Genomic DNA, 15,775 nt, shown 5'->3' with positions numbered 1-15,775 from the left:
TCTGAATATTTGTCAAAATCAACCAAAATGTTGTTCTATTTAATATTTCTATCTTCAGTGTTGTCACCTAATGTTAAAATGCTTCTTTAAAAAACATAGCAAAGCACAATGGCTGTCTGGTTGTTTCCTTTTGTCTGTGATTATTCTTTTTAAAATGCAAGAGCAGAATAGAAAATATTTATATTCGAGAAGATCACAATAGAAAGTTTCACTTTTAACTCAAGGGTGTATATGAAATGTGTAAACGGATAATAGATAAATACTATTAATATTAAACTCCTCTTCTTTTACTTGTATTTGGTTGGACCACTAGATGGCAGCACTCATTTTAGTTTATCGCTAAAGCGGATGTGACGCAGTTTGTAGTTGTGCTACCTTCAATACTGTAGGATACAACGCATCGGTAGAAGCGTTTATGTAACTTCAGAGAATTAATGATTGATAGTTATACTTTGTCAATGGAATATTGCATTTGTAATTGACTTAAAAGAAAAGGGGGATGTCCTTCAGTACCATAGTTATATAACATGTATGAACACCTCAACGTAGAACTGATTTCTTATTGAAAGTTAATGTTTTCTGGTCCCCTTTACTTAACTTTAACAAGAAAGTAGTTTTGGAGCACTATTATCAGCATACGTAGTATTATTCTTTGTTTTCCCAGAAGTAACAGCACATCTCAGGATAATGTACTTTCTGGATTCATCTTAGTGCATTGTACAGGACGGCAGGTACCGGGACTGATGAGGGCCAATGAAGGCAGCACCGGCTGCTCTGTCAGTGCCGCTGCCGGTTGAAGGAACGTCTAACACTTCACAGTCACACTACTTTGTCGAGTATTGTATCAGAACTGACAGTCAGTGATTGCAACGTAAGCAGCGTTTGTAAGCACGAAATTCCGGTGTCTTTAATTTTTCAACTTCTCTGCTGAGAGCGCAGAGATTCTGTGTTGACTGTATTTCCAGGTAGGAAGTTAATTTGGAACTCGTGTTTACGACAGCTGAACGCAGCATTGTTGATTAGTGGCTGTCGTTAGAAGCAAGAGTTCATGTCCAGTTCATGTTTTGGTTTCGCCAACGGCAAACATACATGTCTGACAGAAAATATCTTATTATTTTAAACAAACCTTTAGACTCCATACTTCTATTCAGCAATAATTAAATCCATAAAGAAAGGTGGTTTAATTTGATAAACCACCTTTACTGTCGGGGTTTCAAACTCCTCTACCAAACACGTGGAGAGCTGATCTATCAATTGCTAATATGAATTAAACGAAATTTCCATTTTACATACAGCATACAACACATAAACGTTTTTCAATCGACAAGTTAGCCAAGCTGTTAGTAGTAGCGTGTGCCAAATAGGCAGGAAGGCTTGATTTGAGTCACACTGTGCGCCCGTAAGGGGGTGGGTTAGTTTGTCACAAGTTCACCATTATCAAGCTGGCTCATGTTTGGATGCACATAGTGACTTGTCTGTGTGTGTGTATGTGTGTGTGTGTGTGTGTGTGTGTGTGTGTGTGTCTTGAAGTGGGCAGGATGGCCGGCATGTGGAGATCCTACCAGGCTCTGATGACCAGATACCCATGGACAGTCCAGATAGTGACGGCTGGTATGGAAAACTCACACAAACACGTACAAATGGGGAGTTTCGTAAGTTCAGTTCATCTGTAGGTCAGTGACTCAAACAGGGTCTGAAGTCGCACATATTGAGCTGTGTGACCTTTGCTCCAGCTGAGCTCACACAATGCAGCCCAGTATCGGTCATCAGAAAGAGATAGAGATTTACACACACACACAGACACACACGTAGACACACAGACCCTTGAACCGAAGGGCATCGGTCTCTCCTTAGTCTGATTCTGATCGACCCATCACATGCATGAGAACTGTCATCTGCCAAGTATGTTTTCCAGTGTAATACAGTTTAATCATCACTAGGTAGAGCCAGAGTACAACATACAGGTGGTGCAGATGCATTTTGAGTTTCGAGCTCATGATGACACACCGTCCTTCCCGCTTCTCAGTAACTTGCAGGCCAGTTGGTTGTTCGGTGGTGCGTTCAGGTGCTTCTCGTTGACTCGTAAAGTCAGGAAAAATCACATGACCACAATGCACTTGTCATTATTTTATTTAAAGGAGATTTCACAATTGACAACCTACAACATTACATCACAGGAAAGTAGAACACAGCAGGAATCAGGCTCTGAACCTTTTCTGTGTATTTCCACCCTCACTCACTCACACATCTGTTGACCTGATGAAACCTGAAGTGCACGTTGAGTGATTTCTTACCTGCATGTTGCTCTATAAGCAGCTTCAGTTCTCTCTCCTCCTGATGTTTTGCTGTTTGTCACATCGATGTAGGAAATGTGCATATTCACTGTTCTCAAGGTGAACAAGTGACATTTTCAGGGGTTTTTTTTTCGGTTTCTGTGTGTGTGTGTGCCTGTGTGTGTCCACCTTGTCACCCTTACTACCTTTATTATTTCCCCCATGACATTTTAAGGAAAGGTTAGGCTCCCTCTTGTTCAGCTGGCTCTGTGTTATTACCCTGTGCTGTCAGTTTTTAACAGTGGTATGTGGGCCGCACTGACATTATGTCTGTGCAGTTTAAAGCTCTGGGCCAATAGTTTTTTTGCAGCAGCTGAACGGCTTTTTGATTTGGCTTTTAATAAGTTAGGACGTAAAGTCTGCCCTGGATTATTATCTCATCCTGGGTTAAATTGACAGCTGTGTTTTTGTTTTATTGCACCCTGTAGACTGAAGTTCCATCTTACCTGCCACGTTCTTGCTGACATGAATATGGGCCTCTGCCCCCGAGCCCTCCACTCTAACTTTCACCTTTCCTACAGTGTAACTCTCTCCTTTATGAAGTATTGATTTGTATTGGTTAATTGATCCATAATTGTATAGAAAATGCATAAATTGCTGTTGATTTAGAGGTAAAAAAGGAAATATTTTGACTTTTGTCTAAGGAATCTCTCTCTCTCCCTCTCTCTCTCTTTCCCGATCAATTAGTCTTTATAATCTCCATATTGGTTCATTACAAACCAGCTGCCGTGTGCATTACAAAGTGGCATGTATGTCGGCTCAACCTCACCTGCAGCTGCATTGCATTGTGGTTAATTAAAGCCTGGTGTATTTGTACATTGCTCCAGAGGGAGAGTGTTCCTTGTATGTCTTTGCTCTGTGGTCTCACCGTATCTCGCCCCTGTCTCACCTCCAGGCTCTTTAGTGGGCGTGGGTGATGTCATCTCTCAGCAGCTGATTGAAAGAAGAGGATTGGCTCATCATAATGTGCAACGGACGGCCAAGATGATGAGCATCGGTTTCTTTTTTGTGGTGAGTCTCCTCTGTCCTTGCCCTGCTGTATTGGTAGGACAATCACACTCTGTGTGTGTGTGTGTGTGTGTGTGTGTGTGTGTGTGTGTGTGTGTGTGTGTGTGTGTGTGTGTGTGTGTGTCTGTGTCTGTGTTCCTTCATGTTAACTCCCCCAATCGTGTCCTGTGACAGCAGCAGAATCCACTTTGCACCTGCTGGATTCATTTTTGACATCAGCGGCGCGTAGGCAAAGTTTATTTATGTTTCTCTAATCGTTCGATCGGCTCTGACAGGCTTTGACATGTCAGATTACAGTTGAGATATTTGTCTTAAAAACCTGTAACCACAAATAGGAATGAATTTGTATTGAGACACAGTGTTATGACTCATTAGTTGTCACCTACATTTAGCTTCAGATGCTGTTGCTTCCCAACAGATCCATTGTTTCCCCCTTTAAAATAAAGTACATTTATGGCATAAACCACTGAGCCACACACTTTCCAGCATGATTAAAGTCTCACTCCGTAATCCTGATCGCCAGGATTACTTCTATTCTAGTCTCTGATGTATGTCCTAGATATGATTCGTAAAAACATTTGTTGTTTATTATTGGAAATTTTTTTTGCAACAAATATTTTATAAATAGAAATGATCCTTCCTTCCTTCCTTCCTTCCTTCCTTCCTTCCCTCCTTCCTTACTTCCTTCCCTCCTTCCCTCCTTCCTTACTTCCTTCCCTCCCTCCTTCCCAGGGTCCGGTCGTGGGCAGCTGGTACAAGGTGCTGGACAGACTCGTGACCGGAGGAAGTAAAAGTGCTGCCATGAAGAAAATGCTGGTGGACCAGGTGAGCAGAGGACAGGCATCTTGTCTTCTCGTCTCCCTCTTGTCTTCTGTCACTTCCTGTCATCTTTCTTCCCGCCCAAAAAATAAGACACCGACGATGACTCATAGCTGAAATGTCTCCATATCTATATCTGAACAGGCAATAAGAGGAAGATTTGGAGAACATTCTTATTATGTTTCCTGTTTGCCAATTTCAGTCAACAGTTATTTATATTTATCTATTACAGAGATTTCTCTCATAGCTATGAGATGGAGGTCCATTAGTTATCTCATGTTAAATCCTTGTTCAAATGAGGTCTTATGATATTAGGATTAAACTGCATCTAAACATTACATGATACATGACATTACACACAAATATTGTAACTATAAGCAGTAAAATGTACTAAATAATCCATATTTAAACACAATAATTAAAGAATAAACTGTTTATTAAAAGCTTTTAACTGCAAAAACACATGGATATACAGTACTTACTCAGAAATGCTGCAGCACCACTGTGTCTATTGAGTGAAAACAGGCAGTTTTAGAGGTGCTGATACTTGAAGGTCCTCTGCTCTGTTCTGATTTTGTTCTGACATTCAGCTTTCCTGCAAACAAAGTCAGTGTAGGAGAAACCCATGTCAGAGTAAAGACAGGACAAAGTAGGAATGAGAGCGGCAATATTTCCCTCTGGCTGAAATATTTATGGCAGCAAAGGTTCCTCTCTCACGCTGGAATAGTCATGCGATGGCGCCGCACGCTGCTCCTTCATCCTCAGTATAGAAACTGAAGTGCCATTTGGTGACTGGAACCATTTACAGTCGACCTGCGTCATCCCTGCATAACGTATTTATGTAAGGAGACATACCAACGCAAACAACAAAACAGAGATCAAGGAATTATCTTCCTACCATGCAGGAAGGAAGTGTTATTGAAGTAAACCTACATGTCCACACTTGATGGGGTAAAATTCAAACGTTACGCTTGAGGCTTAGCGCACTTGTTGCATACATCCACGTCCGGCCATAATCTCTATATGCTGTCCAAGAGTCTTCTTAGTTTGTTCTATTCTTTCTTTTTGTTATCTGTGTGTTTGTGTGTAGTTGTGTTTTGCTCCGTGCTTCTTGGGAGCTTTCCTCTCCATCTCCGGAACTCTAAATGGACTAACAGTGGAGGAAAACGTGACCAAGTTGAAGAGGGTAAGAACGCCGTATCCTCTTCCAACACTGCATACTGAGACAATCATAATCATTTGACCTGTCATTCTACATCGAGTCTTTTAAATCTGTCAAATTTCAAGCCCGGACCCAAGACATTTGCTTAATCTGACCGAAAGAGTGCAAAGAACTCCTTTTGTGATCTGTTAAAAAGTTTTGTTTTCTGTGAAGGTAGCTGAACTCCTGCTCTCACCTCTGTATTATTAGAAGCTATTTCCCTCTTCTCTTCCTCTGTTGGAGGAAGAGAAGAGGGAGACAGGAGGGGGGAGGTGGGAGGGGGGGATAGCCATAGTGACTCATATGTGTGTGTGTGTGTGTGTGTGTGTGTGTGTGTGTGTGTGTGTGTGTGTGTGTGTGTGTGTGTGTGTGTGTGTGTGTTTGCCTGTTGAAATGTATATCGGCTGTTGGTGTTCAAACGCCCCGTCAGTGCCGCTGTCACCTGGTGCCTGTAGCTCAAGCGTCCATCACCCTGCGAGACTGATCATGATCAATTATTTACAAAGGGGGAAGCATGGGGGTCGACCCTAAAAGGCCAAGCTGGTAAATGTCAGAAAAGACAGAAAATAAATGACAAATGTGCTCATTACAACCGGCTGGCTACTGAGGGAATGTGAGGTGAAAGTCAATGCAGCTGCGACCAAACAGGGCCGAGTGTGACGTCAGTGCGAGTGAGTGAGCGGCGTCCAGATAGCCTAAATGGGAAGGTGTCCATTGAAAGTCCATTTATAATCTAAGCAGGTGTTAATGTCACTTGTTTAATTTAGGATCACCGCCTTGACATGAGAGATGTATAGACGGACAACAAGATGAAGAATGAGTCAAATACTAATACTAATAATATAATTATTAAGACTTAGACTTCCTTTTATTGTCGTTGCACAAAAAACACAACAGTGAGTCTTGACAACGAAATGTCGTTGCTTGGCTTCCGGCATTACAGCGCTAAAACTTTCCCTGTACAACAATAAATAAATATGTCTACAAGGGAAAAGTAAAGGAAAGTATTCAGTTTATATATAGTCCCTCAGTTAGGAGCTAGAAAGCAGTACAAACCCTCTTGATTGATAAGTTCTAAGCCTTGCGTAGTAATATCTAACTGGGATGTGCTGCAGTGAATTATTTTCTTTATCATAACATCCTTCATCCCTCTAACTCCGCACAAGGAAACAGAATCTCTCTCTCTCTCTCTCTCTCTCTCTCTCTCTCTCTCTCTCTCTCTCTCTCTCTCTCTCTCCCTCCCTCTCTCTCTCTCTCTCTCTCTCTCTCTCTCTCTCTCTCTCTCTCTCTCTCTCTTAAAGTCATTAAAAGGCCAAGGTCACCTGAATATGGCTGCTGCAGCGCTGATGTGTTGTGATGTTTAATTATGTGCTGTTGGGTTTTTTTATAGACCCCCCACCCCTGTATGTGTAAGCTGGGGACATAATTAGTCAATCAATTTACCAGACGTGAAAGAAAATAAATGAGTCAGTTTTAACGTTTACATTCATATTTTTTGAGATTTTAAAGATTTTCTGCTTTCTAATTGCTGTTGTTTTGAGGGATTTCGCTCCGCGTGGCCTTAAACTGCCAGGAACTTTAAAGTAAATAACATAACCTGGCATAAATTCTGACTAAAGCTAGAGGGTGAAACCAGAAAGGCGAGTGTGCGCCCATAAAATGGACAAACGGGCAGATGAGGGAGGTGACGAGGCGTCTTCAGTTCAGGAGGCACAAGTATGACGTCGCTCTGACGCAGGGATGGGCTTTAGTGATTTCACCTCAGGTGGCCAAGTGGCTTGTTTAGCCTTAATTAGAAAACAGTTCAACCATCAAACAGAAGGAAACAATGGAGCAGGAACATTGGTTTCCTGTTTATATGTCGAGACAACTTGAAGTGACCTTTAAGCCCGCGACAACGGGAATGTGGTGTGGCATGGTGTTTTTGTGTGTTTGTGTATACGCTACGGCAGCAGCGAAGGATTATGTTCCTGTGTCCAAGAATCAGTGGAATATTGTTTCAATCAACTTAATTCCCTTTGTGGAATTTCAAGAAATGTTGATTGGGTTTCAGTTCACAGTGACGATCAACAGAGCAAATCCACAACCAGCTGCTTCATTTCTAACATGAACATTTATCCATCTTTAGATTCGTTGAGTTCTTTGTGTTTCCATATTTAAAGCTTTTCTTTAAATTACCAATTTCCTCCTGGGTTTTATTTCCACTCACATCAGAAGATATTTATTTCTTGTGTCAAAAATATTCAACTTTATCCCATTGTTTACAGTAAGTAGAGCCCCCTAGTGGTAGGGACAGACCACTGACAGCGCGTGGTCACAGTGTCACCAGTATATGTTTCTATCCATTTTCTGTTCTTGTTTCATATCAAAAAATAAGAGGAAAATAATAAGCATATCAAATGAAGTCAATAAAAATGATAAGCATATTTTATTTTAGGATTTATCAAATACTAAGCATGCACCATCTGCCTTGTTCAAACTCATGACACACACATATTGCTGCTTTCTCTCTCTGAGCTCGACCCTCAATTGACTCTTAAAGTGTTCGCCCTCAGTGTGATTACGATGAGCTAACTTTATATTTCCTCCATCACAGGACTACACAGACGCCCTCATCTCCAACTACTACGTAAGTTCTCCCCGTCATTTTATCGACATTTATGATCGACTTGTCCCTTTTCTCTTCATTATGTTTCTGTTGATTCTGTTGTGATTTGTGTTTTTTTTTTAGCTCTGGCCTGCTGTCCAGATCACCAATTTCTATTTTATTCCTCTACACCACAGGTAAGTGCCTATATTGGCCCATTATGACCATAAAACAAAATAATGTAGTGAAAAGTTATGAATAAGAATCTAAACTGGGCTTGCAGAATTGAGATCTGTATGGTAAAGTAGTTGGTAATTCATTGATGAACTCAAGGTGTGGAAGCTCTAACGTAACTACTTCAGCCTTTAACAGATACAAAACGACAGATGTCTATCTTCTACTCTTCACCCTGGCTCCAGTTTGTACAAGCTGTTCGTAAAGCAAAATGAGACTCACCGTCTAGCACATAGACAGCAAAACATAAAATGTATCAGACTAAATGTCACAACATGATGTCATATGTTATAGATTACATTATAACAATATACAGTATCAAAACTCAAGATCTGAAAAGGTTTTAAAGCTTTTTCGAAATCAGAATTCAGTCTGCTCCTGTAATTTGACATTGTCCCATTTTCTTCAATCAAGAAATCCCTGCTAAATGTCATGAAACACGTCTAAATGATTCATTTCATCATGGTCGTCCCTCTTGTAGGTTGGCTGTGGTGCAGATTGTCGCCGTGGCTTGGAACTCCTACCTGAGCTGGAAGGCCAATAAGATGTGAGGGATCGTCCCACTCTCCTGCCCGTGTTGCTTCTGTTACTGACGACGACTCGGATTTGAAGTGTGAGATGGGCTGCAGATAACTTTCTTTAGGATTACTTACTCTCCTCTGATATTTCCAATGTGTAAAACTGTGACTGACTCACTGGTAAAAGGTCGGGAGAAAGTGGCTCGTCTACGCTGAATGACAAATTCACACTTGAGAGTCAAACTCACATTTGTGGTATTTATGGAAAAAGGCAGAGGTACTGGAGCGCACACACACACACACACATGCACCCCCACACACACTCTCTAACATCTACAAAACTTAACCAATCAACTCAATCTCTATTGTCAATTACTTGGAAGTAAGTGCTGTTAAAGGAGGATTTACAGGTCAAGTTGGTCCATTCCAGGATTCTCCAACTGGCTCAGGAAAATGTGTTCAGTTTAAGGCTTGATTGATAAGTTCTGCATCTGATACAGTGGGTTAGACATTTTTGCGGAACTACTCGGTGATTAAAACTTACAAAATCCCAGAACAGAGGTAAGGCTGAGTTGTATAAGATGGACAGAAAGGGTCCATGAAACTAGATTGAGACCCCGACTTTATCGATGATTTGGCCCCACCAGACTTTCAGCTCTTGTTGGAAACTGATCAAACCTCCTTCTTGGCGAAAAGGGCTCAGATCTTATCAATCAATGCTCAAAAATGTAATTATCCATGTAGCTTCTTTGGATTCTGATGACTTGAGGTGGTAAATTTGTTTCTTTATACTTCAATGTAGATAGAATCTGTACACTTACGCTCTACATTCATGTTCTATCTGCCATCCAGCAGAATAAAGTTGACAAAGTGCTGTTGCTGTTGTTGTGTTTGACCTTGGTAACTTAGGTCTGGATGGGTTGGGTTGTTTGGTTGCTGGGCTGTCAACCAAATATCCACACACATCCTTCCACACTAACACACACTGGGGCTATATGAGGCAGAGGCAGTGGAGAAACGTCTGACGAATCCACTGGAAAAACTGCCAAATCTCCTGCTCCCTGAGGAGGAACCGGCCTCTCTCCAGCAAAGTTAGACTCCATTTGTGACTCTGCACCGGGGCTCGCTGCGTCTCCACGCGCCTGCCAAGGTAATTAAATGAAGACACATAGTCGTGTTGGTGCCTCAGCGTGGCTTCCATGTGGCGTGACATCTGTGTTTCAAATGTTTAGAGTCCAAGTTGGAGTCCACACACTGTCTGAGGCCAACATTCATTCATATTTTTAGCCACGTTAGCAGCTAGTGGCTCTGCTGCTCAGTGCAACGCTGCAATAACAGAAATACTTGAAAAATATAAAAATTCAAAACCTTACAAAGTTTTTAGTGTTTTCCATGTTTGTCATGCATGGTTACATATTACATACTATATATTAGCATGTAAACACTAATTATGGTTATTGGCACGCTAATTTACTTAGCATGTTTTATAGTTGCACTTACAGAATATGGACTGCACCAAAATTCATTGTTAAAATAATTTTACACATTTTAATTCCTCCAATCCCCAATGTAACATTTTAGCACTTCATCCTGCTATGATACTGAACAATAGTATGTTTAGGTGTGATGTTAAACTTTGAATACAATTAGCATTTGAACTGTAGCACGCTGAGTCACCCTGTTGGGATGCTACTGTGCGAACTGGAGGGCATTCTCACAGTTTGAGGTAGTTTTGTGGAATGTCTCTTTCCTGTGTAACGTGTTCGGGTGTTCAGTCATGTTTAGGAGTTGAACGGGCACCAGTGACGTCACCACCGTCAGCTTCAGCACCACGGATAGTTCACAGAGTCGTTCTAACTTCACTGATGTCGTGTGTGTGCAGGCAACATGTGAGCAACATTTTGAGAATCCTCTTGGCTCTTCTTCCTTAACTAAAGGATCCATGATGAAGGATCCCCAACATCTAGGCGCCCACACGAGGAGCACCCATGGGAGCAAATCACTTAGACTAAGATAAGTGGGAATAAAGGGAGGAAACACCCTTATTTGAGTCATCACCGCATCCTCAGCTGCCTCTCGGGTCTGATTGTCTTTGGGCCGATGTCTGTCCACTGTCCCCTCCGCTGTGTGTGCTCGCATTGACGTCAAAGGTGGCGGCTGGATGTATAAAACCCTCCGTCCTCTCCAAACGCCGCGCACTGGGGCTTTGGCACTGCGGGGATCGACCTGATCATCTCAGCCTGAAGGCAAAGTTCCGTCCCAACATCTGAAGATAAGAAAGTAAGTCTGAAATTTTTACTTTGTTTCATGTTTTTAAAAGCTTTGTTTCAGATTATATCGTCAATTTTGGATCATTTTGACGCGCAAAACAACCAATATACGCGCGGTGAGTTCAGGTGCCTCCCTGTTCAGTTTGACTTCGAAGTTTCCACCTATCGTTAATTGTTTTTATTCTCATTTTTTCCTGCTTGAGAGTGATTTGAATGTTAAGGAACGTGTGTGAGACACTATTTAAAGGGAATTTAATCCACTTCTAGTAGTAGAACAAGCTACAACCTCAACAAGAACTATTTTAACTGCTTTATGTTTGTTTGTTTTTATGCGTGATGCATGATACTCGATCTTTCCATTTTATTAACGATTGTACTGAATCTCCTCTCCGGTCTCAGGACATGAAGTCCGTCCCACTGCTCCTGCTCCTCTCCTCTGTCCTCCTCTCGTCCCACCTCCGCCCCGCCGCCGGCAGACCGCGCGTCCTCCCCGGCTGGCTGGATGGAAGCGGCCGCGTCCGGACGCAGCAACTCGACGAGGTGCTCCTGAAAGCCGCGGCGGCCGGAGACGATCTACTGGGGGGAAACCTCCTGAAGTTCCTCCACAGGCGGAACCGGGACCCTCTCCGCCTGCTGCCACCTGAAGAGGAGACGGCAGATGACGAGGAGGATGAAGAAGAAGCAGCAGGAGCGAGGACCACGTCCCAGCTGCTGAAACGGAGCGAGGAGCCGCCAATATCCATCGACCTGACCTTCCACCTGCTGAGGAATATGATCCAGATGGCCAACATGGAGAACCAGAGGGAGCAGGCTCAGCTCAACCGCAGGATCCTGGACGAGATCGGAAAATGAAGTTCTGAAATCAGCATCCGTGTAACAAACAGCCACACCCCTGTCAGCATCCCACACCTCTGACTTTAGTTCTTTCCTCTTGTTTTTGTGCGCCTGCCAGCCTTTACGCCATTTTTACGCACAGTTTGGTGCCAATTCACGCATCACAGCACCCCGTGATTGAAATGTAAAATTTTAGTGCCATCGAAATACTTTGATGGAAAATCTGGAAAACGGACTGCCCAGACAACTTCACCCCCCCTTACACACACACACACACACACACACACACACACACACACACACACACACACACACACACCAGTAAGGCTCCGTGTGCGTCATTGCTGCAGAAATTGGGTTTTTGATGGCACCAAAATTAGTTCTGCATCATGTTCTGATATCATTTAGAAGCTTTTTGGCCAGTTAAAGTGTTAAAGTGATCCTGCACAGTGTCATGTACCTCTGCAGGATCTGGGGGCAGGAGGCAGAGACATTCCAACACCCTCTGTTCTCCTCCAGCTCTCTTCTGAGTAACTTGGTTGTGTTACTGATCAAACATCACGCAGAGAAACAATTCAAAAAACAACAACTCTTTATGTTTACAACCAGATTCTCTCTCTGTCCGAGCTGTTTGCTGTCATTCTCTTTTCTGTCCCTTACATGTTGAACAGGAGCTCTATCATATGTACTGTATCTACTGTAGCATGCCAACCCTTAAAAAGAACAAAAAAAAAAGGCTTTGTTATTGAAAACGTTTCTGTCTGACAGTCACATTTGTTTGTTTTTGCAGAAATGAAAAAAAAGAAGCTTTTTGCCATTTATATTTTGTAATAAAAAAGTTCTGAGTAAGAATACTTTCAAACTTTCTCTTCTGTCATTGTAATGATTCTAAAATAGTATTGAGGAACATTTATCTCCGGTCAAACATTTGTAAACAAACGCCACGCGCTTGCAAGCTGCTTTGTGATTGGTCAGATTTGAACAGGAAGTGACACTCTCAACTTGGTCCGGACAACACCGGGCCGACCACAATCAAAAATGGCGTATTATCACCTGTGTGTAACATTGCTTTGCTTATCATTGTCTCGTTTATTCAACAACGTTACGTACATCGACGGTCTGAGCGAGTATCACGGCTACAAATCGAAAACAATGTCAAGTTCAAGCTACCTCTGTAGGAAAAGATGCGCTCTGAGGGAGGCAAACAACCAAATCCTCACAAACTCTTCTGAGAACGCGTCAGGTAAGCTTGGTTAGATATTTAGACTATGTATGAATCTATAAACGTTATTAACTGTTTTTCATAGCATATATAGTACAGTACTGTTTTTCATAGCATATATAGTACAGCTAGTGAGTTGTATCGTTTAATACATCGGCTGCTTGCTCCGAGTGCCACAGGGTGCCATGAACGCATCAGAAGACATTTACAATCTCGAACAAACACACAAACCTTATCCACCAGATCCATGGAAGCAATCAGAGGGACTGAACCAAAAGACCCATAGGGACTTATTTCGGATTAGTTTGGCCTTTTATATGTTGTTGATATCAAATGGCCCCAAATGCCAAAATCTACTGGCCAACATTTACAGCAGGGGTCTTCAACGTTTTTCAGGTCAAGGACCCCCAAACTGATGGAGAGATGGAGCAGGGACCCCCTACTATATATATTTAACACATTGTGTTTTATATCAAACTGGGCCTTTCTTTGTCCAAGATATGGGTCTTTTACCAAAATGACCCATTTGGTCCATGGTTACTATGACATTTTTCCTGAATTTGACCAAAATTAAAATTTGCCCCAAACTTGCAGCAAATGATCCTAGTGCCATATAGATGATGCCATTGCAGCCTGGAGGCCGTGTCTGAAATTTTAGCTCTCTCACTTTTCCTTGTCTAAGATATTGGCTTTTCTAGTTTTCTCTAGTTTTACAAAGGATGACCGCGACCGTGTCAATATTCCCCAAATTGCCCCATGTTGGATGCATGTCAATGTGCATTTAAAGACATTTAAATCCGCGACCCCCCTGTTGAAGACCTCTGATTTACAGAATTGTGGGAGCTAATATAAAATGTAGCCACTAGGAGGTGCTAGTGGGGCTTTAGATGTTTAAGTCCTTTTCTAACATGATATGTAACATTTATGTGTTGAATAACGTTTTCTGTTTGAAACGATTAAGACGTATAGACTTGTTTGATCGTTTTTCGTCTCGATGGGTTCTTTCAAGTTTCACATGTTCTTGTTTCCTGAAACCCTAAAATTAAATTTAGCCCACAAAGTCAGAAAGATTCACAAGCTGATGTTTCTGTCCCTGCCAAAACCAACACTTCCGTGGCTGCTTTGTTGACAGTTCAATCAGCGCTTCCTGCCAATCCTGGAGATGATTCAGAAGGAAAATGAGATGCAACTCCGCTGTTTTTAATTAGAATCATCGCTGAGTTGAAGACTATTGATAGAATTTGCATCATCATAAACTGGGCAAACAATTACAACTGCCTGTCGACTCTTATTGTTACAGTGTGTGAGGATCCGTGAAGTGTGGAGGCCCAGACGTGATGGAAGTGACAGTTAATGCTGCCTGAGACTCAAGAAGGGAGAAAAATCACAAAATGGACTCTGTGCCTTTTGTTTCTATGTGACTCAACTCAAGCTGTGAGTGTCTTGGTGAGTTGTCTGCATTTATCGCCTGCGCGTGTGTGTCTGTGTGTGTCTGTGTGGATTGGTAATGTTTCATACTTCTCACTTGTCACAAATGCCGTTTGACATCACTTCAGTCACTCAAAACAGTTTATTTAATCATTATTATATATACTGTGTATATATATGGTACATTTATATAATACAGAAAAAGCTTCAGTCACAGTTTGGAAAGCTTTCCCACAATGCATCACAATTATCAGCTTTTGTTGCAGCTTTCATTAGTTATTATTATGATTCATTCTATCATCTTGAGGTGTCAGATTCATTCACATAAACACTGACTACATATAAATATAAAATGCAAATGAGAAACAGGATACATGAAAAATAAACCAGCGTTAAAAATATATCTGCTTCTATAAGAAAACTTTTATCTGACTGAATTTAATCCCATGTGATTCTTTAATTCAAACCTCCTTAATCAGTGTCAAAGTGACAGAATCCTGCAGCTGTAGAGGCTTTAGGGAGTATTGTTGCAGAGAGCTGTGTAAGTGTGTTAATCCTACACATCCTTATAGCGCTCGCTGCAACACACAAAGCAGGAGTGCACAGTATACGGCACACGGCCTCTATATTTACACACAATACACAGGGTCTTTACTGAACAAAATACACAAGTGTGGGAGGCAAAAACCCGGCAAAAGTAGCCCTCTTGTGTCTGAGCTGGACTGGAAGAAGCACAGAGAGAGTTAATGTATAGAACTGTGCCATTTATATAAGTGACGTATTGACGCATTGTCTCCTCTGTCGATTGGTGTCCCAAATAAGCAGAATGACGGTGGAGTGTGTGTGGAAATGTTCCAGAGGATTACAGAGAAGCTCCCTCTGGCTCTGTCAGGACTGGAGAGGGACCCTGAGTGGAGAGGAAGAAGCAGAACACCATGAGATCAGTGTCATCGTCCCACGTCTGAACAACCACCGGCCGAGTGTCAGCCTGATGTCCGGAGGAGGAGGAGGAGGATGCTGTTGTTTTCCTCTTTTGACGGGGAATCCTTCGCACCCTGCAGGCCTTTTACGTAAGTGATGGTGATGATTTCACACTTCCCTCTGTACAATACACAGTGAACTGCTGCTGCTGACTCCGCGCCATGCCTGAGGATCCAAAAATGACAATGACAAGAACATCTATAACCAGGCTCACACAGTGGAAATATCAAAGTCCTGATATTACTGTGTGTGATGACCTCAGTGCAGCCAGGTGGAGATAGGAGAGTTACAGTACAGAACGCTACTTTGCTCCTCTCCCAGCTGATGTGTGTGTGTGTGC

The 15,775-nt window shown here is 42.2% G+C and overlaps 2 protein-coding genes and 1 long non-coding RNA gene across 6 annotated transcripts; all 3 read left to right on the top strand.

The window, feature by feature from the left end:
* The first annotated feature begins 761 nt into the window (after positions 1–761).
* Positions 762–9,575, top strand: mpv17 (mitochondrial inner membrane protein MPV17). Of its 4 annotated transcripts, none has more exons than XM_076155015.1 (8): positions 762–799; positions 1,531–1,611; positions 3,229–3,344; positions 4,074–4,166; positions 5,251–5,346; positions 7,958–7,990; positions 8,093–8,145; positions 8,664–9,575. In XM_076155015.1, exons 2-8 carry the CDS (start codon positions 1,539–1,541, stop codon positions 8,731–8,733), a joined length of 534 nt encoding a protein of 177 aa, XP_076011130.1. In that variant the 5' UTR covers positions 762–799; positions 1,531–1,538; the 3' UTR covers positions 8,734–9,575. The 4 variants fall into 4 exon arrangements, with proteins under 4 accessions (XP_076011130.1, XP_076011131.1, XP_076011132.1 ...); XM_076155016.1 differs by lacking the exon at positions 762–799 and adding an exon at positions 806–965; XM_076155017.1 differs by lacking the exon at positions 762–799 and adding an exon at positions 853–871.
* A 723-nt stretch (positions 9,576–10,298) lies between these two features.
* Positions 10,299–12,263, top strand: uts1 (urotensin 1). Its single transcript, XM_076155018.1, has 2 exons — positions 10,299–10,980; positions 11,370–12,263. The coding sequence occupies exon 2, from the start codon at positions 11,373–11,375 to the stop codon at positions 11,820–11,822; it is 450 nt and encodes a 149-aa protein (XP_076011133.1). The 5' UTR covers positions 10,299–10,980; positions 11,370–11,372; the 3' UTR covers positions 11,823–12,263.
* Positions 12,264–12,820: 557 nt separating this feature from the next.
* Positions 12,821–15,367, top strand: LOC143004093 (uncharacterized). Its single transcript, XR_012963928.1, has 3 exons — positions 12,821–13,047; positions 14,327–14,472; positions 15,280–15,367. It is a non-coding gene; the product is annotated as an uncharacterized LOC143004093 (long non-coding RNA).
* The last annotated feature ends 408 nt before the right edge of the window (positions 15,368–15,775 follow it).

The sequence above is a fragment of the Genypterus blacodes genome, unplaced genomic scaffold (assembly GCF_046128005.1).
Source record: "Genypterus blacodes isolate CSIRO-AG114 ecotype Tasmania unplaced genomic scaffold, CSIRO-AGI_Gbla_v1 ptg000064l_1, whole genome shotgun sequence".
Classification (NCBI taxonomy): Eukaryota; Metazoa; Chordata; class Actinopteri; order Ophidiiformes; family Ophidiidae; genus Genypterus; species Genypterus blacodes.
Note: the sequence above shows the minus strand (reverse complement) of the source record. Positions and strands in the feature narration are given on the sequence as shown.